This window comes from Oryza brachyantha, chromosome 3 (assembly GCF_000231095.2).
Source record: "Oryza brachyantha chromosome 3, ObraRS2, whole genome shotgun sequence".
Lineage (NCBI taxonomy): Eukaryota > Viridiplantae > Streptophyta > Magnoliopsida > Poales > Poaceae > Oryza > Oryza brachyantha.
The window spans coordinates 12,577,338-12,602,748 of record NC_023165.2 but is presented as its reverse complement, the minus strand read 5'-3'; the positions used below and the strand labels follow the sequence as shown (position 1 = coordinate 12,602,748).

General features: G+C 40.7%; 3 protein-coding genes across 4 annotated transcripts; 2 read left to right on the top strand and 1 right to left on the bottom strand.

The window, feature by feature from the left end:
- Window positions 1-378: 378 nt before the first annotated feature.
- Window positions 379-4,993, top strand: LOC121053993 (probable polyamine transporter At3g13620). The gene is made up of 2 exons (XM_040522764.1): window positions 379-1,384; window positions 4,278-4,993. The coding sequence occupies exons 1-2, from the start codon at window positions 379-381 to the stop codon at window positions 4,868-4,870; spliced, it is 1,599 nt and encodes a 532-aa protein (XP_040378698.1). The 3' UTR covers window positions 4,871-4,993.
- A 3,576-nt stretch (window positions 4,994-8,569) lies between these two features.
- LOC102716951 (glucan endo-1,3-beta-glucosidase 4-like) lies at window positions 8,570-15,063 on the bottom strand. 2 transcript variants are annotated; one of them, XM_040522268.1, is made up of 5 exons: window positions 14,866-15,063; window positions 11,062-11,149; window positions 9,290-10,243; window positions 9,138-9,165; window positions 8,570-9,008 (listed from the first exon to the last, which is right to left on the bottom strand). In XM_040522268.1, exons 2-5 carry the CDS (start codon window positions 11,126-11,128, stop codon window positions 8,684-8,686), a joined length of 1,374 nt encoding a protein of 457 aa, XP_040378202.1. In that variant the 5' UTR covers window positions 11,129-11,149; window positions 14,866-15,063; the 3' UTR covers window positions 8,570-8,683. The 2 variants fall into 2 exon arrangements, with proteins under 2 accessions (XP_040378202.1, XP_040378201.1); XM_040522267.1 differs by having other exon boundaries at window positions 11,062-11,146.
- Window positions 15,064-21,196: 6,133 nt separating this feature from the next.
- Window positions 21,197-24,512, top strand: LOC102703105 (serine/arginine-rich SC35-like splicing factor SCL30A). The gene is given in 7 exon segments (XM_040521636.1): window positions 21,197-21,291; window positions 22,196-22,348; window positions 22,877-22,924; window positions 22,926-22,952; window positions 23,519-23,683; window positions 23,785-23,913; window positions 23,990-24,512. Coding segments are annotated over 6 exon segments (645 nt in total). The 5' UTR covers window positions 21,197-21,291; window positions 22,196-22,202; the 3' UTR covers window positions 24,120-24,512.
- The last annotated feature ends 899 nt before the right edge of the window (window positions 24,513-25,411 follow it).

Genomic DNA, 25,411 nt, shown 5'->3' with positions numbered 1-25,411 from the left:
AGTTTATGGACGTGATACCGCGCCATAAGTTTAAGACCGACCATATACATGTAATAAACATGTGGATATTCAGGAGTTCTATAAACAGTTTCGCAGAACAGTGGGTCAGGGAAAGTATTGGATATAAGTTTGGTGATTGGATGGTCTAAAATTCAGCACGATAAAATTCAGAGGAAATGGGAGAAGTAAAGATTATGCACATCGTAACGGCCAAAATGAACAGTACACCTTAACAGACCATGTTATATAAGCACGATGAACGAACGACACGCACACAAGTACACAACTCTCTGCTACTAATCAAATTATTAAGCTCGCAGTGAGCTCTCTGCAGTTGAGCAAGTAAGCTCGTAGTGAGCTCTCACTATCACCATCACCATGGACCAAGAAATCCAACTCAACCAGAGGCCATCACAGCGACAGCAACAAGGAGGAGGAGGAGGAGAAGAAGAGCTTGGCGGCGCCGCGAGGACCACCACCACGGCGCCAGCGCCGGCGCCGGCGCCGCCACAAGATGAACAGCAAGGGCACCAAGCACAAGCAGCAGCACCTGTCGACGTGCATGGCCAAGGCGGCGGCGGCGGCGGCGCGACAGCCCAGAGCCACCGCAGCAGCAAGCTGACGCTGCTCCCTCTCGTCTTCCTCATCTACTTCGAGGTGGCCGGCGGGCCGTACGGCGCCGAGCAGGCGGTCAGAGCGGCGGGCCCGCTCTTCACGCTGCTCGGCTTCCTCGTCTTCCCCTTCGTGTGGGGCGTCCCGGTGTCGCTCGTCACCGCCGAGCTCGCCGCCGCGCTCCCGGGCAACGGCGGCTTCGTCGTCTGGGCCGACCGCGCGTTCGGCCCTCTCGCCGGCTCGCTGCTCGGCACGTGGAAGTACCTCAGCTGCGTCATCAACATCGCCGCGTTCCCGCCGCTCGTCGCCGACTACCTCGGCCGCGTCGCGCCGGCCGTCGCGCGACCGGGCAGGGCGCGCACGGGCACGGTGGTCGGCATGACCGTCTTCCTCTCCTTCCTCAGCTACGCTGGCCTCAGCATTGTCGGGTGGGGCGCCGTCGCCCTGGGCTTCGTCTCGCTGGCGCCGTTCGTGCTGATGACGGCGATGGCGGCGCCGAGGACGCGGCCGCGGCGGTGGGCGGTGCAGGTGGAGACGACGAAGAGAGACTGGAGGCTCTTCTTCAACACGCTCTTCTGGAACCTCAACTACTGGGACAGCGCCAGCACCATGGCCGGCGAGGTGGAGCGGCCGGAGCGGACGTTCCCGCGAGCGCTCGCCGTGGCGGTGGTACTCATCGCCGTCAGCTACCTGCTGCCGCTCATGGCGGCAGTCGGCGCCACGGACGCGCCGCCGGAGGCGTGGGAGAACGGCTACCTGGCCGACGCCGCAGGTACGTATTCTAAGTACGTGTACGCACGTACATACGCTTACGTACGATCGGACTACTGATGACGTCATCTTCTTCCGCTAACGAACAAAACATGATGTCTTGTGCATATCGCCAGGTAAATCGGATGTTAATTTAAGCAATTGATAAACTCATGCTTACATCTCTTGGTTGTAGTAGTTGAAGTGACCATTGTTTTCAAAACAAAAAGGAGAGACGGATTAAGCGAGAATACGCAGAAAATTGAAAAAGAAAAAGAGGGACCGACTAGATTTATAGACAAATTTTGTAATCAAAGATTCGTATTTTTCAACCCATGTTTATATGGTAAATTTATATATTTGTATTATAAGCTCCAAATGGTACCGGTGGATCAGCATACAATCATACATCTAAATTTTTTAAAAATATATTAAAATATTAGCCCTAGAATTAGTGGCATATATTGCTATACAAACATTTAAGGTCAATTTTGATGCTCCCTCCCTTTCAATGTACGTGATATATTTAATTTTACTAGGATAGGATTTTTGACCGATAATTACTATATCATAACATTTTTTCAAAATTGATATTATTATATTCATAAATCTTATGTAACGTCGTTGAACTTTGGATCTTCTTTTGGCCATTTGTTTTATTCAAAATATTCACGTGATTAGTAATTGTTTTGTTGCCATTTGTTTTATCATAGGTACTTTAAACACAACATATGATTTTGTATATTTGCGCAAAAAGTAAGAATAAGAAGGATAAGTGAACATAGACTCAAAAGTTAATGGTAACCACAGTAGAGATTCAAATACTCCATAAATTTTGAAACAGAGTTTAGAAAGTACTGTTACAATACTCATAGTTGGTCCCACTGTCTACCAGCTCTGTCTCCCTAATGTATCTCTGTCTCAGCTCAAGTCTCAAAAAAATGGGTTGCTATACTTGCCTAAAAACTAGTATCCTTTAATAATAAGAAATAAAGGTGATGAAAAATTAGATGAGGGCAAAATAAAAAGATCATGAACGAATAATAAGTGATTGATATGACAAATAATATTGTAAATAGTGCTAGAAATACTTATATTTTATAATAAAATTCAAATGATAAAAATATTATATTTTAGGAAAGGGAGTGCTATATATTACTTATTTGGGGAGCTTCTATTATCAACTGGAGCTTCTTACAGAATCTCTATAGAGGGAGCTTCTTACATAATCTCTAGAGGTCAGAAACTCTCTTAAACATCACTCGGCTTATAAAAATCTAGAGTTACAGAATAAAAAAATAAACTAGAAGTTAGAAGTTAAAAACCTAGTTTTTTTTAGATTCTAAGAAGCTAGCTTCTCCCCGGTTGCCTTTCAGAATCTTAAGCCATCCGAGCATAAACCAATACTAACGGCGACGAAGCTACAATTCCTTGTCTGTTTCAAACTTCCAACCGCAACAAAGACAAAGGCCTTGTTTAGTTTCTAAATTTTTTTTAAAAAATATCACATCAAATCTTTAGATATCTAAATAAAGCATTAAACATAGATAAACCAAAAAATTAATTACACAGTTACGGAAGAAATCTTGAGACGAATCTTTTGAGCCTAATTAGTATATGATTAGCCATAAGTGCTACAGTAACCAACATGTGCTAATGACGGATTAATTAGGCTCAAAAAATTCGTCTCGCGTTTTTCAGGCTGGCCGTGAAATTCGTTTTTTCATTCGTATCCGAAAACCACTTCCGACATTCGGTCAAATATTTAACGTGACATTTCTCCTAAATTTTTTTCCAAACTAAATGGCCCAAAGGCAAGAAGCACAAAAAAGAGCAACAACCAACGGGCCAATCGATGCCTATATCGGTAAAGAGCTACCAAAACAGCCAAAAGTTACTAAATGCATATAAATCAGGTTGCAGTGACAAATAAATTTAGATCGTGCAACAATCGTGTGGTCTCAGATCGATGCTTGTTGTACATGCATGGATCATAAATTATTACTTACCTATCATAAATACAAAGATGCCACCTCAACCACAGATGAATATCGTACAACTAACACGAGTTAATTTTGATATATTAATTACTATAAACTTCGAACGTATAGGAATATATCATAAGAATGGGCCCTTACATGTTCTTCTTTGAGAGGAGAATTTTTCTGTTGGATGAATGTGCCACTGATGGCTGATTATTCTGTAGCAAATTCTCCTCCTAGTTTCTCTAATGGCAAACAAGTCATTAGCTTGTGCTAAAAACATTTAAAGACATATTAGGATTTGCGCAGATGAGCAAAGAAAAAAGCGAGATACAAGTTTGTTTGGGCCTAACCTCAAGTTTATGTTTGTTAGTTACTCTCTTATCATATATCTGCTTAAGTATTTAAAATTGTCCTAAAATATATCTGCTTTAATTTCTCCTTATATCCAGTCACAAGTATTGATTCATTTTCAACTCACTGAGGTTTGTTCACCCGTTGAGGCCCCATTCGGCACCTCATATAAGTTATAGATTCTTTCGTTTTCCACGTACACGCTTCTTGAACTGTTAAATGGTGTATTTTTTAAAAATTTTTCTATAAAAAAGTTACTTAAAAATATCATATTAATCTATATTTAATTTTTATATAATTAATAATTAATTAATCATATACTAATCTATTAATATGTTTTTCGTGCCGGAGAACTTATCCTAACACCAACCACAACAAACGCAGCCAGAGTAGCAAACAATTGTGCTAGTGCATATAGTGCACTAAAAAGTCTATGAAGGATCAATCTGGGCCTGGATTTTGCACTGTAAAACATGAACATGTTAGGCCCAATTTAATGTCAGCCCGGCCCACATGAATTTCACTGGTCGTCTCCCTGATGCTGATGCTGATGCTGATGCAATTTTGTTTGGGTTGCAGGGATCATCGGCGGGCGGTGGCTCAAGTACTGGACGGAGGCCGGCGCCGTGCTCTCCTCCGTCGGCCTCTTCGAGGCGCAGCTCAGCAGCGGCGCGTTCCAGCTCCTCGGCATGGCGGACCTGGGCCTCCTCCCGTCCGTCTTCGCCCGCCGCGCGCGGGGCTCCGCCACGCCGTGGGTCGCCATCGCCGCCTCCGCCGCCGTCTCGCTCGCCGTCTCCTTCCTCGGCTTCGACGACGTCGTCGCCACCGCCAACCTGCTCTACAGCCTCGGCACGCTGCTCGAGTTCGCCGCCTTCCTGTGGCTCCGCGCGAGGCAGGGCGCCACGCTCAAGCGCCCCTACCGCGTGCCGCTCCCGCTGCCGGCGCTCGCCGCCATGTGCCTCGTGCCGTCGGCGTTCCTGGCGTACGTGGTCGCCGTCGCCGGGTGGAGGGTCTCAGCCGTCGCCGCCGCGCTCACGGCGCTGGGCGTCGGGTGGCACGGCGCCATGAGGGTGTGCAGGACGAAGAAGTGGCTCCGGTTCAACGCCGCCGTCGCCGCCGACCATCATCTGCAGCTCCAAGATGCTCCTCCTCATGCGGACAGCAGAGTCTGAACTCTGAACCCTTTTTTGACAGATTTCATCTTGCAAAAGATGAAACATGGAAGAAACACATGTATGAATTTGGCGAAGGTTTGAAATGATGTATGGAACATGTATTCAAACGCGAGGAAGGTACATTGCCAATTCAAATCATGTGAAGATGAAGTTATTAAATTGTTGTTTTCTTATTAACTGCCTCCAACGCTTGCGCCCCCATCCTCTCTAAGTCTCTAGCGTATATTTGTTGTTCTCGGTGGGCGGATATACCTACGGGTATCCAGTGCCCATGTTTATTTTGGTAGAAGAAATGGGTATACCTATGGGGTAACCAGTATGGGCAGAATTTTTATATGTGACATAGTAATGGGTTATCCGTGAACATAATTTCTCTTACGGATACGAGTATGGATAGTTAATGTCCGTGCCCATAGTGATTGTCATCCTAGTTCCTACATTAAGGATGTGTTTGGATGGTAATCAAGGGTGGATAGGAATGAGCCATCCATTTTTTTTGAGATATGACCGTCTAGTTTTTTTGTTTGGTTGGGTAGATAGGACTAGCCAAGTTTTTTTTGGTTGAAGGGACAAAAGATAGATATGGTGAGCCACTTTTTTGTTTAGTAGGATGGATAAGTGTTGTCATTTTTGGATGAAAATGGTGAGAATACCTCCTACCTAGTATACTTGGCAAAAATAGATAGTTGCATTACAAATAATCAAATACATTATTGTCTACCTTAATAACAAAATAAAAATTAAACAAGATGTTCATCAAAACTGCTTAAGCTCACGGCCTCAATATTCAGCAAAATTTTACCAAAAGTATAGCTTTGGCTTGGAAATTCGGTCCAAACTCATCGCACCGCGAATTTTACCGAAATTGTGAGAGGAAAAATTCATTGTTCACGGGCACGCGAGTGGCGCGGTTCTGGGTCGCCCCATCCGGCAGATTCACCCGGATGCACAGAGCTAGCATCTAGAGGGAATATTCCCTTTGTGGTGGTCATATCCTAGTGCTGTCAGTCTGTCCTCCTGTTAACGCCAGATTTTGGCAAATGGACGTTATTGATTGAAACACGGTGAAGGACCGAATCGGATAAGAAAGCTCGAATCGGCTAGAGGTAGGAAGCTAAAGGCAAAGGGATTGCAGCCGATAGAGTTCGAGTCGGACAAGAATGGAAATCCGATTGGGCCTAGAGCCTGAAGTTGGGTTCGGTGTTTAACTGTGAGTCCGTGTAAATTAAGTAGGATTTTATCTTGAAGTTTGTTTAGGATTCTGTTATTTAATTAGAGTCCGAATAATGTAAAGTTAGTTGGTAGCGGATTCCTATCTGGTTAGTTATTTCCCGGGGTTATAAATAGGAGTGCCCAGGGTCTTTGTAAAATATCTTCAGAACAATCTAACTTGGCGCATCGCCTCAAACCTTCGACGTGCTTGAGCTTCGGCGCGGGGTTTGTTAGCTTCGCAATGTAAGTTCTAGTTCGTCAAAACCTGTCAATCAACTAAGACAGAACTGTCTCGGTTAAATCCCATCTTCTGCTTGGTTGATCGGCGGGATGAGTTCTATTATTGCTTTTGATCTGCGTTGATTTGAAGTAGTATTAGTACTCGTTCAAGTCTCTACGAGTTCCTCCTTTCGATCCGATAGCATTGTTCTAGTCGGCCTGATTCTGTCTCGGTTCAGTCCGATCAATCTGGTGGTTTGTTAGATCTATATTGTCGAATTGAATCAGGGGTTCGTAGAGGCTTATTGCTGGAGTTTTAGCCAGCATTATCTTAATTAATCTGCCGATTGGTTGGTTAAACTTATCGATCTTCATGTTTCTATCGTTATATTATGCTGAACTGCATACTGTCTCGGTTAGGTCTGATCTATGTATGTTTGGTGTAATCTATCTGTAGAAGTCTGTCCGATCGGCTGAGTTTAGTAGATCAGTTGGTGGTTTACGCTGTTTTGCTATCTCATTATTCATATGCTATAATATTTATCTGATGTTATGCGTAGTCATGTTTAGGTCTGTACTGTCTCGATTGAGTTTGATCTTTTAGGTCTGGATTGGGCACGCATGCCGCCAGGTGTTATTGTTTTATGCGAATAATTAGTATAGCATTCCAGTTTACTGTATAAATTTGATGTTTAGTCTTATATCGGCTAACAATTTAGCGAATGATAAATGTTGGAGCGGTCCGATCGGCTGATTAATCTTAAGACTGTCTCGGTTGGGTCCGATCTTTTTAAGATTAATTCGCTAGTTGGCTTATCTAGTATTTATCCTGCTTATAACTTAGGCGATTAGGCATATTTATAACTATTACCACGAAATTCATGTAAAGCCGATCGTCTAGTTTATTGGCTAGGGTACTGGAGCGGTATCGGCTATCTAGCCGATAGCGATTTCGGGCTTAACTGTTTTCCATGCTATATCTTGTCAGTTACAGGATCAAACTGACTGGCACGCCTGGTATTTCTAAGAATTAGGTCCTGTACTGGAATGGTCTAAGATTGATTTTCAAGCCTACGTGTGTGACCGTTGATTGTTATTTTCAGCGTTAACACCTCCATACAAACACCTCCAAAATTTTGGTGGTCATATCCTATCTGAGCCTATCACTCCATCCGAACACATCCTTAGTCTACCAAGAAGTGGCTTGGGTTTTTCAACCTCTACAAGATGCTCCTCCTACAGACAGAGTATGTATAGGATTGTAAAGGGTCTTTCCTACCCTAAAAAAAAGCCATTGAGATAAGGGGCTACTCCACTTGTATTCTAGGTCCTTTGATACATTGGTGTCCCTTAGCCCTTCACCGTATATGGGTTCAATTGGCCCACGGTCCATCAGGTATACGGCCCCGCAGGCACTCACGGTCCATTAGGCTTTCACACACTGTGTTCATCGAGCGCCAGACTCTGATACAATTCTAGGATCGGAAATGACCTTTCTCACCCAACAGCTAGCCACTGAGGTGAGGGGCTCTCCCACTTATATCCTAGGTCATTTGCCTTTCCACAACCAATGTGGGACTATTCAACAGTCCGAAGAAACCATTTTGACAAGTTCATGTTGCCCATAATTTCAAAAAGAGTTTAAAATAAACGGATATCGCCCATAATTTCAAAAAGAAATTGAAATAAACGGATATCGAACTGAGTGATGAAAACACATTTCCGTTTCAGAGCATGTATACAAATGCCAGGTCAATTGCATTGCCAATTCAAAACCATGTAAATATCGTTTCTTTCTTCCAGTTCCAACTCAAGTACTCAACCATGTAAAACCGGCACGTCGAAGAACATAAATTGTCAGCGGCTTACTATTATATACTACTCAGTCCCAAAAAACAGATTTCCGAGTTTTATCTATGGAGTGTTTGACCATCCGTCTTATTTGAAAAATTTAGTAAAAAATTAAAAAAAATTAGTCACATGCAAAGTACTATTCATGTTTTATCATATAATAACAATAAAAATATTAATCATGAAAAATTTTCAAATAAGATGAAGAATTAAAAATTCAATCCAAAGGTTAGGAATTCGTTTATTTTGAGACGAAAGTGGTATGTTTGGTGCTGATCAAGTATATATACATGCGTAATTACATATATATATATATATATATATATATATATATATATATATATATATATATATATATATATATATATATATATATATATATATATATATATATATATATATATATATATATATATATATATACTCCTAATTTTTCAGTGTGCATAATCCAATCTGCCGCCTACCGAGACCAGCAACTTCTCGATCAAGAACATACAACGAATTTTCTTAAATTTACACACGGTAATTTCACATGAGATCGATGGACAGAAGAAGCACGGCGAGGACAATGGCGCCCAGGCGAGCGCGGGAGACGCCGTCGCGGTGGCCGCCGGCGTAAGGGCTGAACGTGCTGCTGGGGCCGAAGGACCCGCTCCCGTTGAAGCTCCCCGGCGGGCCGAAGCCGCCGCCCGCCGGCGGGCTGAAGCCGGTCGGAGGGGTCGTGCCGGCCGACGGCGGGCTGAAGTCTGTCGGAGGGCTGGTGCCGGCCGGCGGCGTGAAGCCGGCCGGTGGGGCGACGGTGGTCGGAGGGCTGGCTCCCGGCACGCTCGTGTTCGAGCCTCCCGCCATAGAGCTACAAGAAATAGAGAGAAGAAAAAAAGATGTGATCTTTGTCAGTGGCTAAGCGTTCTTGGATTAGATAGGAGTAACATGAATGCAAAATGTGGTTGATTTGATCAAGATCTTCCAAATCTGTGCTCACCTTCCTGCAAACACGCATGATCCTGAACCTGAAAGAATTCACAAGAAAAGAAAGATTTCAGCGATTGAAATTTGAAAGAACATATGAGACGTGAAAGAAGATCAAAATGTTGGTGATAGTCAGTGTGTGTGAAGGGGAGTAGGATTGCTTACTGGGGTCGGCGGTGGTGGTGGTGGCGGTGCCGTTGAAGGAGCAGGTGGCGCCGGTGCTGGCCATCTTCTGGTAGTAGTCGTTGTAGGCGTAGGAGGCGAGCGCCGGCAGGTTGTTCTGCTTGAAGCACGGGCCGCCGGGCTGGATCGCCGAGCAGTCGGCCTGGCCGGGGCCGCACGCCCAGCTCAGCCCGGCCTGCAGCGCCGCCGGGTCCGCGTTCTGCAGCGCCACGCAGAACGTCCCCGCCGTCGCCAGCGCCCGCCGCGGCACGCCGCCGCCGCCGTGCGGCATCATCAGCAGGTAGCTGTGGTACACCACCGCCGCTGCCGCCGCCGGGAGCTCTTCCGTCCCGATCGGCGCCGCGATCACCGGGATGGCCCCCGGGAACCCCAGCGCCCGCATCGCGGCGTACGCCGCGTCGACCTTGGTGTCCGTGGCCTCCGACGGCCGGGACTCGAGGAACAGCGGCGCGCCAGTCGCGTTCAGGAACCGGAGGACGCCCTCGGCCACGGCGGCGGCCCACGCCGGAGGAGCAGCCAGCGCCTCCCCGGACACCGCGCTCGACACCTTCACGCGGCCGTCGAGGCGCGCCGCGGCGAGCGCGGAGTGGAGGTTGATCATCGCCGGGACGAGGAAGTACGCGCTCCCGGGGGACCTGACCAGGACGTCGTCGCCGGCCACGACGTGCGTAATCCTGGTCGCCGGGAGGAACCGCACGACGTTGGCGGCGACCCAGAGCTCTGCCTCCTCCGGGAACTCGGCGATGTGCTCGAGCTGGTCGTTGGGGACGGTGAGGATGACCTCCTCGCCGGTGTTCGCCAGCGACCGCAGCGACCGATGATCCGCGCCGCCGCTGAACACGCGCGCCTGCTTGGTCTGCTTAGACTGAACAATCTTGGCGAACTCCGACGGCGAGTTCTCCGGCGAAGGGATCATGTTGGCGCCAACAAAACTCCCTGCTCATCATTAGAGCAGAAAATTTAGTGTAAGACAGCCAAATAGAACAAATGATTTCTGAATTTTTGATTACTGATGAACTGCAAAAGGATAAAAGTTCAATGCTCCTTCACAACGCAAGATTTTACTAGATTTTCATAGAAAACAATTCAATTCCTCTAAAATTCTTGCAAAATTCAGTTTTACTAGATTTTTGTTTTGAAAGGACGATGGCTGAAGACCTACCGGAATATACTAGAAGGAATAAAGGGAGTTACAAAAGATAAAGAAAGAGAAAAAAGTATATTACAGGGGATGAGTACAACTAGGAGCGTCTTAAATTTACCTCTAAATTTACAAGATTTTCATAAAAAACAGTTCAATTCCTCTAAAATTCTCGCAAAATTCCTCCAAACACAATAGGAACAGGCAGTCGTTCAGTGTTCAGTATATGAGTTTGCTTTCTCAGAGACGACTGACAAGATTTAGGTTGTATCAAGTAAATCAATGGCTAAGTGTATATTATTCGAAAATTCTCTTTCTTAAACATGAGATAAATGATAAGCTTCTACATGCCATGTATGCTTTTGCGGACTCAAAGATAAGGTATATAAAAAGGGGGGGAAGCACAAGCATATCCATTTACTTTGTCGCTTAAAAGTTCCCCATAATGCTCTGCACTTTACGCATGCTCATGTATGCTCATTTTTGTTCAGAATCTTACTGATGAAAAAGAAAGTGAGAAAGGAACCAGGTACTATTGTTTAGCCAAAACTGAAACAAGATTAAACTAAACAAGCGAATAACTGATAATGCTACACGGTGTCACATATATTACCTGATGCGTTGCAGAGAAGACAGATGAGCAGAAGCATGGCTAGACCCTGCCATCTTCTGTCCAACATTATTTGGAGCTTCTGAACCTGCTAGCATCAGAGAATTTCGTTTCAGAAGAGCATGGAAAGACAGTGTCTGCAAATTGGACGCTATAAAGCAAAATGCTTACGAAATGGTTGCTTCCAAATCCTTAACGAACTAAAGCCAAATGCCAAAAGGAAAAATGCGACAATACCCCTTGCAGAAAAGGAAAAAGAAAAGGAAATTCTCACCAAAAGGAAGTGGTCTCCTGGAATTTTCATTAAAAGATATACTCCTGGAAACTTATAAACAAGTTCCTATAAAATTCTCCAAGAAACACCCGTACAATCAGTAGCAATTACGTGTGTACTGGTTTAGTACCAACGTAATAGGACTAGTAAAATGGGATGTCATGGCCAATAAAATCCTACAAGAACCTGAAACATAGGAGCACTAGGAGCAACGCGTGTGAATAGTTCTTAGTTCACAGATATAAAACCCAAAACATTTTAGATTAATTAGATGGTGTAGAGAGAGAGTGTGTGTGAGAGAGAGAGTTTAATAGACTTCTCAAAGAAAATGGAACATAAGCAGGATCTCATTTTTTTTATTTCCTATGAAACGAGGCATAGAAGGCTATCCGTAGTGTTTTAGAATTGAGTAATTTTAACATTTTGAGAAAGTATCGGGAAGATGTTAGTGTAAAATTTAATATCTCTAGATACTTGATTCTTCAAGGTAAATTTTAGGGTGTATAGAGATTTTTTCAAGAATGGTAAAATTGCCTTTTAGAATTTTATTTCTTTACTTCAGAGAACCTCATAGGAAAAAAATCCAAGGATTGAAAATTTGAAATCCTTAAATTTTCTATGAAATTTACTCGATCCAAAGGAGGCTTATGGAAAGTAGTGCGACCGTCGTTTGCCACGGAAATTCCTGTTGATTCTCAGAGAAAAATCCTGCCCTGAATATAGATAGACGGTTCGGTTGTTGGAACGTTTAGATAGGGGGCTGCCTCCGGTGTATTATATTGGTAGTAGAATTTAATTCACACGGTTAATTTATTTTTATCAAATGGCTATGATTAAATTATATTACTAATAATATTATGTGTAGTATAAATTTAAAGAAGTAATATCATCCTTTTTATTATGATTTTTATTGTAAAAAATAAAATTATTAAATACTACCAATCAATTAATTAACAAATAATCAAAATACTTTTTTAAATCAACAGATAAAATAAAATTAGTTCTACCACTGCTCCTAGCAGTGAAATGCAACCCTGGATCAGAGGTTCAGAAGAGACCAGACACAGCAACATGCCCAGCGAGCAAAAGATTCTGCATGCGTTCGTTGTCTGAAGGATGATGATGCTCCGAGATGGAAGAACCGTATTCTCACCAAACAACAACACTATTAACACTATTAGTATACTCTCCTACATACATGCCGACGTCACGGAGAAAAGCAGGCAGAATAATTGAGATGCGACACACGTCGGAGAAGGAGAAGGAGGGCTTGAATTCGCCGGACTCCAGACGGTGGTCACTGCTTGCTTGTGTCAGCAGTGCGACACGAGCTACGCCACTGGTAGCTAAGCCAACTGTCAGCGTCTTATTCATTGGATTAACATATGATCCGTAAGTGCTTAGCAAATCCACATCGAAGGAGTAGCTCGTATCTTCGTGAACATTTAGTTTCTTCTCCCTCCGTCTCGAAACAAATCAATTTTTCAGCTTTTAGATATAATATTTGACTTTTCGTCTTTTTCATAAAATTTTTACGATTAATATTTTTATTTTTATTAGATGATAAAATATAAATAGTACTTTATGTATGACTAATTTTTAAAAAGATGTTAATTTTTTTTCAAATAAGACACTAGTCAAACGTTCGATACAGAAACCGAAAAGTTAAATTTTTTTTAGAGAGAGTAGCAACTAGCAGCTGCTTCTAAAGGTCCAAATAATTGCTGTGTTCTTTTAGTTTATAGGTTGATTATTCCCTAGCTTTTACGCACATATTTCTCAAACTATTAAACAACACATTCTTTTACACATTTTTCTATTTAAAAGTTAATCATATCATATTAAAATAAAATTTTAATTTTACAGTAGTTAATTCTATTGTTTATACTATCAAATATCAAATAGTTGTCAAAAAAAAAGCAGATAAGCTTTCATCTCTTGTCGCTATCTAACAAAATAAAGCAGTCTAAAACCCGTGTATTTCCCCCGACGAACATAAGAGTTTTGTATTGGTTAATGCATATATATTTTTATTTTATATTTTACTTCTTAATAATATTTATTTTTATCATCAACTTAAGGTTTTTAAATTACATTTTTACATGAATTATTTCTCTCAATATTATGTATTTTTATACAAATTAAAATATTTTTAATTTATAATCCACCATAAAACCTTTTCTTCACAAATTTGTTTTTAATCCAAATTTTGGTTGTTTGTATATTATTTTATAATACTTATTTTTTTAGTTTGTTGCTCATATATTTCTAAATTTAGTTTGGATGCAAACTCTTCCTATTAACATAATTTATTTTTAATATAAATTTTATTTCTACATAGACTCTTCCCGTAATATTAATTATTTTTAATTCGAATTTCAGATGTTTTTATTTCTAAATTACAAATATTTTTCTATATGTATTCCTATCTCAATGTTACTTATTTTAAAATTTTGAGATGAATTTTTATTTTTTTTCTAAATTGTATTTCTATATAGACCAATATCTCAATATTGATTATTTCTACATTGTTATCTGAATCATAGAATTTTCTAAGTTTTCTATGAACTCTTCCTTGGTGTTGTTTATTTTTAATTCTTGATTTAATATATTTTAAATTACGTTTTCACTTGGACTCTTTTTATATTTTCAATTAGTGTGGAAATTTCTATCTTTTCTTTTTGAAAATTTTTATCTTTTAGGATTAATGTGGTGGCTACTAGAAAAGTCTCCAATTAATATATATAAAGATATTCATTAGACAAACTAGTAGCGAAAAACTGGATAGATAGACCTTGGATTATCTAGAGTTTTACGAATTGAAGTTTTATATGGAGGTACCATAATTTCTAATACAAATACTTCCTGCATTCAGGTATCATGTATATTAAGCTACCAAAATTGATAATTTTTTATAGTCCTTAAGAAAAATATCTACTAACATTTTGATACCTAAAAAGATCAAGGTAAATAGAGGTACTAAGCTATTAAACTAGAAAAATGAGGTATTACAAAATCTCATCAAAATTGTATACTTCAAATTGGATACGACACTAAACTTTTTCTTACCAAATAGAGTCTCACAACTTCTCAGAATCTATGGCTCCATCAAAGAATCGTTAGGAGTATTGCCTAACGGGTCAAGCTGATAAATGTTTTTTTAAGTCTAGAGGGAGATAAAAATAACTTTCACCTGGAAATTAATTTGAAACAGGACCTACGTTGCAGAAATTCTGTGAAATCCCATGAGAAAAAAAAACACAGCTACAGAACGAGAGGACGCAGCGCGACAAAATTGAAATTGAGAAGAGAGAGAGAGAGAGAAGTTCAAAATAATCCTGAGAGAGGAACGCCTACGCTAACGGAGACGAACTCCCAATTCAGCAGCTAACAACTAAAACCGGCAACCCTGAATCATCTCATCTTATAAAAAAAGAAACAGCAGAGAGGAAGGAAGGAAGGAAGGAAGGCAGCCATGAATCAATAATCATGAACTGGAACAAGTTCAGCGACGGGGTAGCTAGCTGTGTTACCTGGTGGATGGGAACCCAGCAGCAGAGCTTCCTCGAGATCTCTGCTTCGTTTTCCTTCTTCTTGTGTTTCGCTTCTCCTGGATGAAAAGAGGAAGCCCTCTCTGATCTCTCCTGTGTTTCTGTATGTATGTATGTATCTTGGGGAGCTGATTAATTTGCTTGGTTGCTTCGCCCAGCAGCGACTGAAGCAGAGTGAGGCCGCTGGTAGCCAGGGCTAGGCTACTGCCTTTATATAATAATAAATACGCACACGATAATCACTCTCGTCAGTATTTCTTCTTGCAATTAGCAGCACTGGGATTACGTTAGGGTGTATTTGGTTGGTGGGATATATCTGGATGGAAGATGACCGTCCGGATTTTTATGTATTTGATTCATGGGCGAAACTGGATATGGTGGCCCAGAAAGAGAATATTTCACGAAGATGCTGGATGGGTGTATCCGGCCAAATTGGCCGGATTAGCTCATCCACCTTCGCGAACCATGATCATTAGTGATTGTTTAGTGATAATTAACTTATTTTGACATTAATTAGTAATTAATAAGTTTAAATTAATATTAATTAATGATGATAGATATATTTAATTGATAATTTATATTAATTACGATAAAATCTACGATGATTAATTTATATTATTATTTATTAGTATTCAATATGTCCATCCCATTCATCCTCATCCATCCAACCAAACAAAAAATTAGATCATCCCATCCATCCAACTAAACATAAAACTGGATTACCGTATCTCTAAAAATATAAAATATAGATGATCATATCTCATATCATCTTTAACACCAACCAAACGCATCCTTAATGACGCACGCTAAGCGACGCTATCATCGGTGACACTTCGGCGTTGCCGTTGGAAACCCAAAAAATAATGAAGAATCGAAGAGGAGAAAAAGAAACACCAAAAGCAGAAAAGCAGATGAGCAGCGACGTCCTTTTTGTTGTTCATCTCATCGGTTGGAAAGGATACGTGTTTGGTTTGCACTTGAGCGCCGGCCAGCCTCCTGCAGCACAGTGTGCTCCCTTCTCCGGAGTATCAGTATTTCTGTAGTTCAAATTGTATGTCAAGATATCAACATTACTTTGATAGTTGGCATCGTTCCAATAGTTGCTGAGTGCACAGGGTGCTTACAAAGAGAGCATAAGTAATTCAAAATTTAAAGTTGACTTGAAATAAATCTTCTGATATAATCTTACTATTTGCTAAACTATCAAAATGTTTATACTTCTTCGGTGCCAAATAGATATAGTAACACAGTTTTTCATGAAGTAATATTAGGGGTGAAAGTTCTAAAATGCCCCTTATCAAGGCATATGGCTTTGAGTCTCAAGGACAAGTAGTGTAATATGTGCCACCATGACAACGTTTCAGAGTAATATCTTGGGTGAAAAATAAACTTTAATAAAAATGTTTCAAAATAAACTTTAAAAAAGTTGAATAAATAAATGTATAAGCGAAAATATACATAGCAGTACGTTGCTTGTCTCTACGGTATGCTGACAGGTGATGGATCGAGAATTTTCTGGCCAACAAGGCATGCTTTGCCTCATGCTCTGTACTTACTGTCTAGTCTCTGGTTTGGACTTTGGAGCTGCATAGGCTGATGTTAATTCAGAGACACAAATTTCGTCTTTAAACACAATTTTAGGCCTTGTTTAGTTTTTAAAAAAAATTCAAAAACATCACATCGAATTTTTGGACACCTAAATAAAGCATTAAACATAGATGAATCAAAAAACTAATTACACAGTTATGGAAGAAATCTTGAGACCAATCTTTTGAGCCTAATTAGTCCATGATTAGCCTTAGGTGCTACAGTAACCAGCATGTGCTAATGACGGATTAATTAGGCTCAAAAGATTCATCTCGCAGTTTCTAGGCTAGCCGTGAAATTCGTTTTTTTATTCGTGTCCGAAAACTCCTTCTGATTAAACGTTTCATGTGATGTTTTTGCCAAAAAATTTTGGCAACTAAACACCACCTTATTCCATGGAGATCATGCTGATGCGACATGGCAGTGCCTAACGCATCGCAGCCATTGCCAGAGACAGGTGTGATTGGTGCAACCTCAAAACCGAAGACACCAAGAGAAGCATCTGGGTCAAGCCGGCCTGGACAGTTCAGACATCTGACTGTGCGAGTTCAGACTTCTTTCAGAGTTCAGAGCCGGTGAGCGATCTTCAGCTCAGGTCTGCTCAGCTACACATCCATCAGCTTCCAACCAAACTTTAAACTGATACAATCACAGATTAGTTTCTTTCTTTCATTCAACCGTCCAAGTAATTAATCAAGGAGTTGATTCATCTCCCTCTAATCTTCTCGAGGCTTTGAAAGGCAGATGAGTTTGAATTGCCCTACCATGTCATGTCACGTCACTTGCCGCCAATTAGTCCTTGTTTAGTTGCCAAATAATTTTTGGCAAAAAAGTTACATCGAATGTTTGAGCGGATGTCGAAAAGGGTTTTTGGACCCAAATAAAAAAACGAATTACAGATTCCGGCCAAAAACCATGAGACTAATCTTTTGAGTCTAATTAAGCCATCATTATCACATGTAACCTTTTGAGTCTAATTAGCACTTATGGCTAATCATGTACTAATTAGGCATAAAAGATTCATCTCACAATTTCCCCTATAGCTATGAAATTAGTTTTAGTGTTCGTGTATATTTAATGCTCTATTTAAGTGTCCAAAGATTCGATATGATGTTTTTGGAAAAAAAATTTTAGGAACTAAACAGGCCTTAGTCCCAGCTGCTGCCTGCTTTTGCTAATCTGATGATGCTGATTATCCACTGATACGTATCATCAGTGCCCTGCTTTCTGTCGATCTAGTTGCACCTAAAAAGGGCTTAACTAAAGAGAGGCAGTCAGGAGGTCGTCGAATTGCTTTGTGCAATTGGGGATGGATGATGGATAAGCCTCGACAGACAGGGGAGTGCTTTGATGCGTCGCGCTTTGGATCTGCTGACGGGGTTCTCACCTGCGCTGACGCGCCACACGCAAAAATCGACTAGATTTCGCCCTTCTTTATCCAACTATATTATGCACTAGAATGTAAAATCGAGCCACTTTTACGCAGATTTTCGCTAAATTTGGATGGAGATTTAGTAAATGGTTATTCTACAACTAATGTATCTATATCTTTTTAGGGGCTGATTTCGGTGTATTTTACTGGTAGTAAAATTTAATTTATACCGTTGATTTATTTTTATCGAACGACTGGGATTAAATTATACTACTAACAATATTAGATGTAATAGAAATTTGAAGAGGCCATATCGTCTTTTTTATTGTAATCTTTATTTTAAAAAATAAAATTACAAAATACTGCTAATTAAGTAATTAACAAAATAAAAAAATATCTTTTTTTACTGTTAGTATAATACTACCAGTAAAATACACCAAAGAATTGCCTATCATTTTATGGTGTTCAGTGGTTCATCTTTGTCATCTTTTATGCTTTGTATTAGGGGTAAGAGTAGGTTTATGCAAATTTTGTAATAGTTGGATGTAGGTTCTTTTGAAGTAAAAGCTGAGTGATCACATCCATTATCTAAAATATACTTGACGTTATTCCCCAGCAGATGATCTTTAGCATGACATGTTTGAATGATATTTCTACGGTACAAAAGTCTGTCCCTTTTGCCCTGGACGGATAAATAAACGAATGGTTGGTGATAACTATTCATGGGTAAAACTACAAACAAATCAATCAGCTATTCTGACTTTGAAAGCAGATTTTAAAGTAGCTTTCTAATAAATCCATATAAATAAACTTTTAGCTAGAGCCGTATTGTTTGGAAGCTCAGGAAGTTTTGGTATTTCGTTCCATTACATTTGGAGTAAAAGAACAAGTTGTGTCCATCGTCATCGGAAATACTTCTTCTATAATATAAGACTTTCTATCCATATTTAGATTTATATGAATGTCAATGAATCCAAACATATATATAAATTATATACATTCATTAATTGATAAATTTAGGCAATATTAGAAAGTCTTATAATATGAAATAGAGGTAGTATATTGCTTACCGTCAGGGTACGGTACGGTAACAGTGATATCCTAATTTACAACACCAAGTTTAAACGAATTTTAAAAAATAACTTGACATTTTGCCTGAATTTTCACGGTCAACCATAGTGAACCATGCCTTACCGCCGGGGTGCCCTGCCTACCATATGGCTAGGTAGACCGTTACACGGTCATTTTACCAATGTGGCGAATTGCCGTTGGGATTCCTAAAATTTCATTTAGTAGGAAGAAAGAATATCCCAAGAATGCAACCAGGACAAACTTAAACAAAGTAGCAGCACGGTATGGCCATTGGCAACTCGATCATACTTTGGCCGATAAGAACATACTATATGCTACTGCTACACTATACGTGGACGCTCATGCAGGCATGCGGTCGCATTCATCAGAGAAAGCAACGTTATCTTCACAATAGAAGGAAGAAAAAAAAGAAGAAAGAAACACACACTATTATATACATATATATCATAACAGTGTACATACTAGTTCGTTTAATTGTTATTTCATAATTGATAGTAGTCAGATTTAAACATACATATTTATAGAGAGATATTAGTCTATCTTATCATTTTTTCTATTTATTTTTTAATTATTTAGATGACACGTAAAGAAGTATAAGTATTATATTACAAATAGAGGAGAAAATAGATATCGAACCGGACGAAGAAAATCTAATCTCCGATCATAGATGCGTAGGACCAAAGGAAACTTTGGCTTCTCCTTTTCGTTGTCCGCGATTGATCTGCACATCGATGATTCGATCGATGCACATGGCGCCGACGCCGATTGCTTTGGGTTGGCTGTGTATGATCACCTGCTGTGGCCGGTGATGGACAAATGCCGGTGTAGCGTCCGGTAGCCGTGTCTCGACTGTTCTCTCTAAAAAACCTGATTTTGTGGACAAGTGTAAAGTCAAGGTTTATTTTTTTTGTATTTTCGTATTTTCTGTTAGTGCAATTTCTTCAATTGCGTGGTAAACACAGACACACACTACTACACAACACACGTACCACTAATAACAATTTAAAATTGTGTAGGAACTAAGTGAATTCAGGTATAACCAAGAAAACATTATTGTGTCATGGTAAAACGAGCAAGGAACAATTCCAAGGTCCTGATGGGTTGAGATCATTTGTTTTTAAAAAAAAACATGATACCTTTGTTACTGATATGTGAGCACATGGATCGTTAGGCTCGTATGTCATTAACAAAGTCAGTTGTCCTTAGAAGGATAGAGGAAACTGATCTAGTCTTGATTGGTTCCATGTCCTATATCTATATCTTTGTTGGATTTAGAGTTTGCAAGCTATTTGTTTAAAATTTTATATCTTCTCAAAATATAAAAACAAAATGATTTACCCACGTGTTACAAATGTAATCATGGATTCAGACCCATAGACCTGTGGACCTGGCTCCAAAAATCTCACATCCGGATGTATACCAAATAGTATGAAACAAACAAAGGAGGGAAGAAAGTTAAGAAACAAAATATACGAAACTTTTCTTCGGCGAGGAAAAATATGCCAAACGTTTCCTGAGAGAGAAAATATTCCATATTTTTTCCGAACAAAAAATATACACTCCGTACCAAACTTGTGAGAGAGAAAAAGAAACAAAGTAAGGAGTTGTTTAGATAGGGCTAAACTTTTTAGCCCCATGTCATATCAGATGTTTAGACACTAATTTGAAGTATTAAACATAGATTGATATAAAAACTAATTTCATAAATGAGTGCTAGTCCATGAGATGATTTTTTAAGCCTAATTAATTCATAATTAGAACATGTTTACTGTAGTATCATATAGGCTAATCATGAATTAATTAGGCAGATTCGTCTCACGAATTAGTCCAAGATTATGAATAAGTTTTATTAATAGTTTATATTTACTATTTATAAGTGTAACATCCGAGGAGACCAGAGTTACCCAGCAGACGGAATGGGAAAGCAAAGAAAGTACATTTGGGGGCCGAAAGCGAAGCTTTCCCCCCTCATGGGCCAAAATCCCGCGCTTTCTGCAGATCCGGCCCAGCCCAACAAGAGGCGAGCCCACCCCGCATCCACCGTCCAATCACCGCCCCGCCGGAAATCCAACGGTCGACGCGCCCCCTCTCTCCTCCATAAATTCACCATCAGCACGCCCCCCCCCCCCCCCCCCCCCCCCCCCCCCCGCGCTCCTCTCCTTCTCCTCCGCGCGAGCGCAGCATCCGGAAGGTTCTGGAAGCCCGCGACCCCCCTCCACAATCCGAGCCCTAGAGGGGAAAAAGGTAAATCTCATCTGAGAGGGAGGCGATTCCTCGCCCCCCTTCCCCTCCTCCTTCTCCTTCGTTGGTGGAAGATTTCATTTCTAGGTTTTCGCGAGCGGGCGGTTTGGTGGGAGGTGAGCGCCACCAGCGCAGATCGTCGTTTAGCCGCCGTTTTGCTCCGGTTTTGATGATGCGTTCTGACGGTTGATTCAGATTCCTGCGCGCTTTAGCCGTCGTTTGGTTGTCGTGGGGCGGAAACCTAGCTCGCCGCCGCGTGGTAGTAGGGGTCCCCGTTAGTATGCACATTTTGCTTGAAAGAAGGGGTAGGGGGGGGGGGGCTTGAGGCAGGTTTTGAGAGCGTTTTGTTGCGTGATTTTTTTTGGGTAGATTTTGCGGTTTGTGGGATTTCCTTTCCCTAGGTTTTGTGTGTTATTGGCGGGATGAAGGATTGGGCACCACGCTTATATGCTCAGTATTCCTCTCCGATTATCGGTTTAGATGCGGTAATGAACACCTATAATCATTTCAATAATGAAGAATAGGCGTTAAGATTAACCCTATATAATATTCATTCACAGGCATTGTTTCTTACCGTTCTACTCTGTACTCGATAGATATGAAGTAATCGACTCTTAAATGCCATTTGCACAGTTCGAGCCACTACTTAGAGCCCCTGAATTAAAGATGGAGTGCTTATAGATATGAAGTAATCGACTCTTAAATGCCTCGTCCACAGTTCAAGTCAGTACTTAGAACCATTAAATGAATGTAAATTAAGATATAGGAATACTAATTTCATTATGCATGCAGAATTATTATCCTCTAGTGCTGAAACACTGTAGCTTGTTTGATTCACAAGTAGCATCTAACATAACTTATAAAGAATAGCTAAATGGAAAAATTGTTTGGTGTCTTGCTGAGAAGATCACTTGACAATTGGATTGCTCATTGTTCTTTCTAGAGGAGCCTGGTAGCTTATGAATTACCATTGCATCATTTGACTCCCTCCTGATGGCCATAATTTTCCAATATTATTAGAATCACCATGGGAAGAGGCTATGATTACAGTCCATCACCGCCAAGAGAATACAGGAGAAGAGGCCGCAGCCCAAGTCCTCGTGGGCGCTATGGAGGACGTGGCAGGGATCTCCCAACTAGTCTTTTGGTGAGGAATCTTCGTCGTGATTGTAGGTAAGTTGCTCGTCATACCTGGGTTTTCTTGTTAAGCTTATGCAACCATACATTTTCGTTACACTGGTAGTATTTGAGTTGATGCAAACCATCATCACTTTGAAAAGTAGAGCTGTGCTTTTTTCCCCTTCAAAACTCAGTATGCATTGATGTAACTCAAATTCTCTTTCTTGAGCTCCTATTGCATATGCTAATGATTAGCTTGGCATAATAACTATGCTAAGTATCTCCTTTCACAATGCCAAAATTCATTTAGATACTACTTATAATGATATAATCCAAAGAAGTAATACTTTGGCACAACAGATTGAAGCGTAAATCTAAACATTGTTTTTCTTCTGTTGTAATGATATGTACTTATTATCATCCATTGAACTATATATATATATTACTTGCACATGTTAGTAAACTGAACTATAATGATTTTTTTTCATTTCTATCAAATGGACAGTTATTTCATTTCAATGATGTTTACTCCTGTCTCCATACTACACATCTTTGTCTTAGACTTAAATCATATGGATGCAGGCCTGACGATCTCCGGAGGCCATTTGGAAAATTTGGTCGTCTTAAAGATATATCTTCCCAGGGATTATTACAGTGGGTAAGTAAGCTCAAAGCAAATAGTCCATTCATTTTCAACTGAAGGCCTAAGTGCAGTTTAGGGATCTCACCCTGAGCTGTGTATGGTGCTGTGATATGTTTTGAACCCGATAATATGCTATTCTGGATTCACTTGGCATTTGGCTTAAGCATGTGTTGTTTTGGTAGATGTTTGTTTGTGCTTTAGTACTGCTGGTACAACTAAATTGAGTGCATTTTGCCCACCTTTTAAGATTAACGGTGAAAATAATTTTTTGAAGACACAAGCCTTAAGAGTACTGTTGAAGAGAAGGGAAGAAATAGAGTTTAAGAGATATGCAAGTTATGAAGAATTTCGCCTATCTTTAAACTCTGATGAGTACAAGGTCAGCAGCCTAGTGCTTGCTTTATCTGTTGAAAGTTTAGTGATTTGTGTACATCAACATCTAGGGAAAGGAATGAAGGTTCAAGGATATGAATAATCAATTGTTCCTTTTATTTGACTGACAGTATCCTTTGCAGGTTTTTTTTATGTATTGTTCTGGACTATGCAATTAATTAAAGCTAAATCTTTGTTATCTGTAACAGGGAGCCTCGAGGATTTGGGTTCATCCAATATTATGATCCTGAGGATGCTGCTGATGCAAAGTACCACATGGATGGGCAAATTCTTCTTGGCAGGGAAGTTACTGTTGTCTTTGCTGAGGAGAACAGAAAGAAACCATCTGAGATGAGGCATAGGGAAAGAGTCAGGTATTACGCCACTCTCCTCCATCTTATGTTCTGTAACATTTTTGTTTTGTTCAAAAACTATCTTTTGTAGCATTTTTAATCTGTCTGTTCATCTTCTACAGTAACAGGGGGCGTTCTTATGATCGAAGGTCGCGCTCTCCTAGATACTCCCGCTCAAGGTCACCTGGGTACTCTCCGAGATCACGGTCCCGTAGCTACTCACCTGCACCTAAAGGAAAGCACTATTCAAGGTATGACTTGCTTACTCCATGGACAAGTACCAGTTTTTCCAACTGAATTCATTCAAATGTTTTACTCTCTTAGCAGGTCTCCTGCCCATCGAGAACGATCTCTGTCGCGCTCACCAGTGGACAGCAGATCACGAAGCAGAAGCCCCTCTGACGACCGCCATAGCAAGTCACCTGACAGGGAGAGGTCTCTGTCTGTTAGCAAGTGAGGTAGCTTAGGACCCAGTAACGCCTACTGGGGGGACTAGATGATGATGGTTTGCTTCTTGTTACTACGTTGAACCATGTTTCGGAATCTTTGGGTCATCCTGATCTTCTAGGAATATTAATGTGCGTTCAGCTAGAGTTCCTTTTCGTTGGTGAATACTGAAGATAACATTGAAGTATCAAACACTTCCCATGTCGTTTCCCCTGCCCATTTGAAGTGGTTGGTAAATTCCTTGTGCGGCTATGTAACGCCACTAATGATTTCCCCGTCGTCGCGACTCGTCTGCTGCCTTGCCATATGTTAATGTAAGAGAATAGCCTGAAGTACTAGTCTCCCAAGTTGTGCTCTTTATACTGATGATCTTATTTTGTTGACCCCCTCATTCTGCTCGTCATATTCACAATCTTATTTTGTCGACTCCTTAATTCTCTTCTTATTGATGATTCTATTTTGTTGGTGTTGATTAAGAGAAGTATAGCTATTCACTCTGATAAAGGTAATGTGCCTGGAGTTACAGTCGGCGTATACTATTTTTCCCGGATGTGGCCTGCTTTGTTCGTGATGGAACTGATTTGCTTCTTGCTTTGCAATATTATACTCGACTTGAACGTAAGAGAGATTGAATTTATACAAGACCTGTCGAGATTTATCCCTTGCGTCCAAGATTTATGAGCTGCCAAGTGAAAACTCTGCCAAACGTAGTTGAGGATTTGGGTTGCAGGCCGAAAGCAGGAGAGATGCTCGTTGGACGGCCTCAGAACTTCCACGGCTATGGTTAATTATACAATTAACTAGAAAATCTATTTTACAAATATAACATAAACTTCAATATATAAGTTATTTTATGAGAACACATCATTTAGTAGTCAGTTTGGGAAGTGTGTTCGTAACAGCAAAGAAAAGAAGAAAAACCAAGAAGCATGCGTGCAAAATCTTGGAAATAATTAACAATATGTCTGACTGCTAGAAATTTACAGATGCTCAAGGTCGGTCAATTGGGTAGCTGGAACCGACCATGACCAGTATTGGGGGGTCGGTCTTGAAAAAGGAAAAAAAAATAAACTGTGTTAAGCTTTCAAGTATGGATTTCTACGGTGGCTCAGCAAGCAATGGGGACGAAGATGGCGAGGGGATTTGGCCGGCGAAAGGCGGCCATTTACAATATCCCCACCCAACTTCCGGTTTGATCAACAGAATGACAAGGCGACACCTTCTTAAGTTGGTCTCCCGGTCCTTAACAAGTCAACCTGTAAACTAATCTTTAATAAGCAGTCAGCTAACGCTACTATTTTT

Excerpts from the sequence above, each read along its gene's own strand:
- LOC102716951 (XM_040522268.1), bottom strand. The coding sequence starts at position 11,128 with ATGTTGGACAGAAGATGGCAGGGTCTAGCCATGCTTCTGCTCATCTGT. Across the intron at positions 10,244-11,061 it reads TCTTCTCTGCAACGCATCAG|GGAGTTTTGTTGGCGCCAAC; the intron begins GTAATATATGTG and ends AATGATGAGCAG. Across the intron at positions 9,009-9,137 it reads TCATGCGTGTTTGCAGGAAG|CTCTATGGCGGGAGGCTCGA; the intron begins GTGAGCACAGAT and ends TATTTCTTGTAG.
- LOC121053993 (XM_040522764.1), top strand. The coding sequence starts at position 379 with ATGGACCAAGAAATCCAACTCAACCAGAGGCCATCACAGCGACAGCAA. Across the intron at positions 1,385-4,277 it reads CTACCTGGCCGACGCCGCAG|GGATCATCGGCGGGCGGTGG; the intron begins GTACGTATTCTA and ends TTTGGGTTGCAG.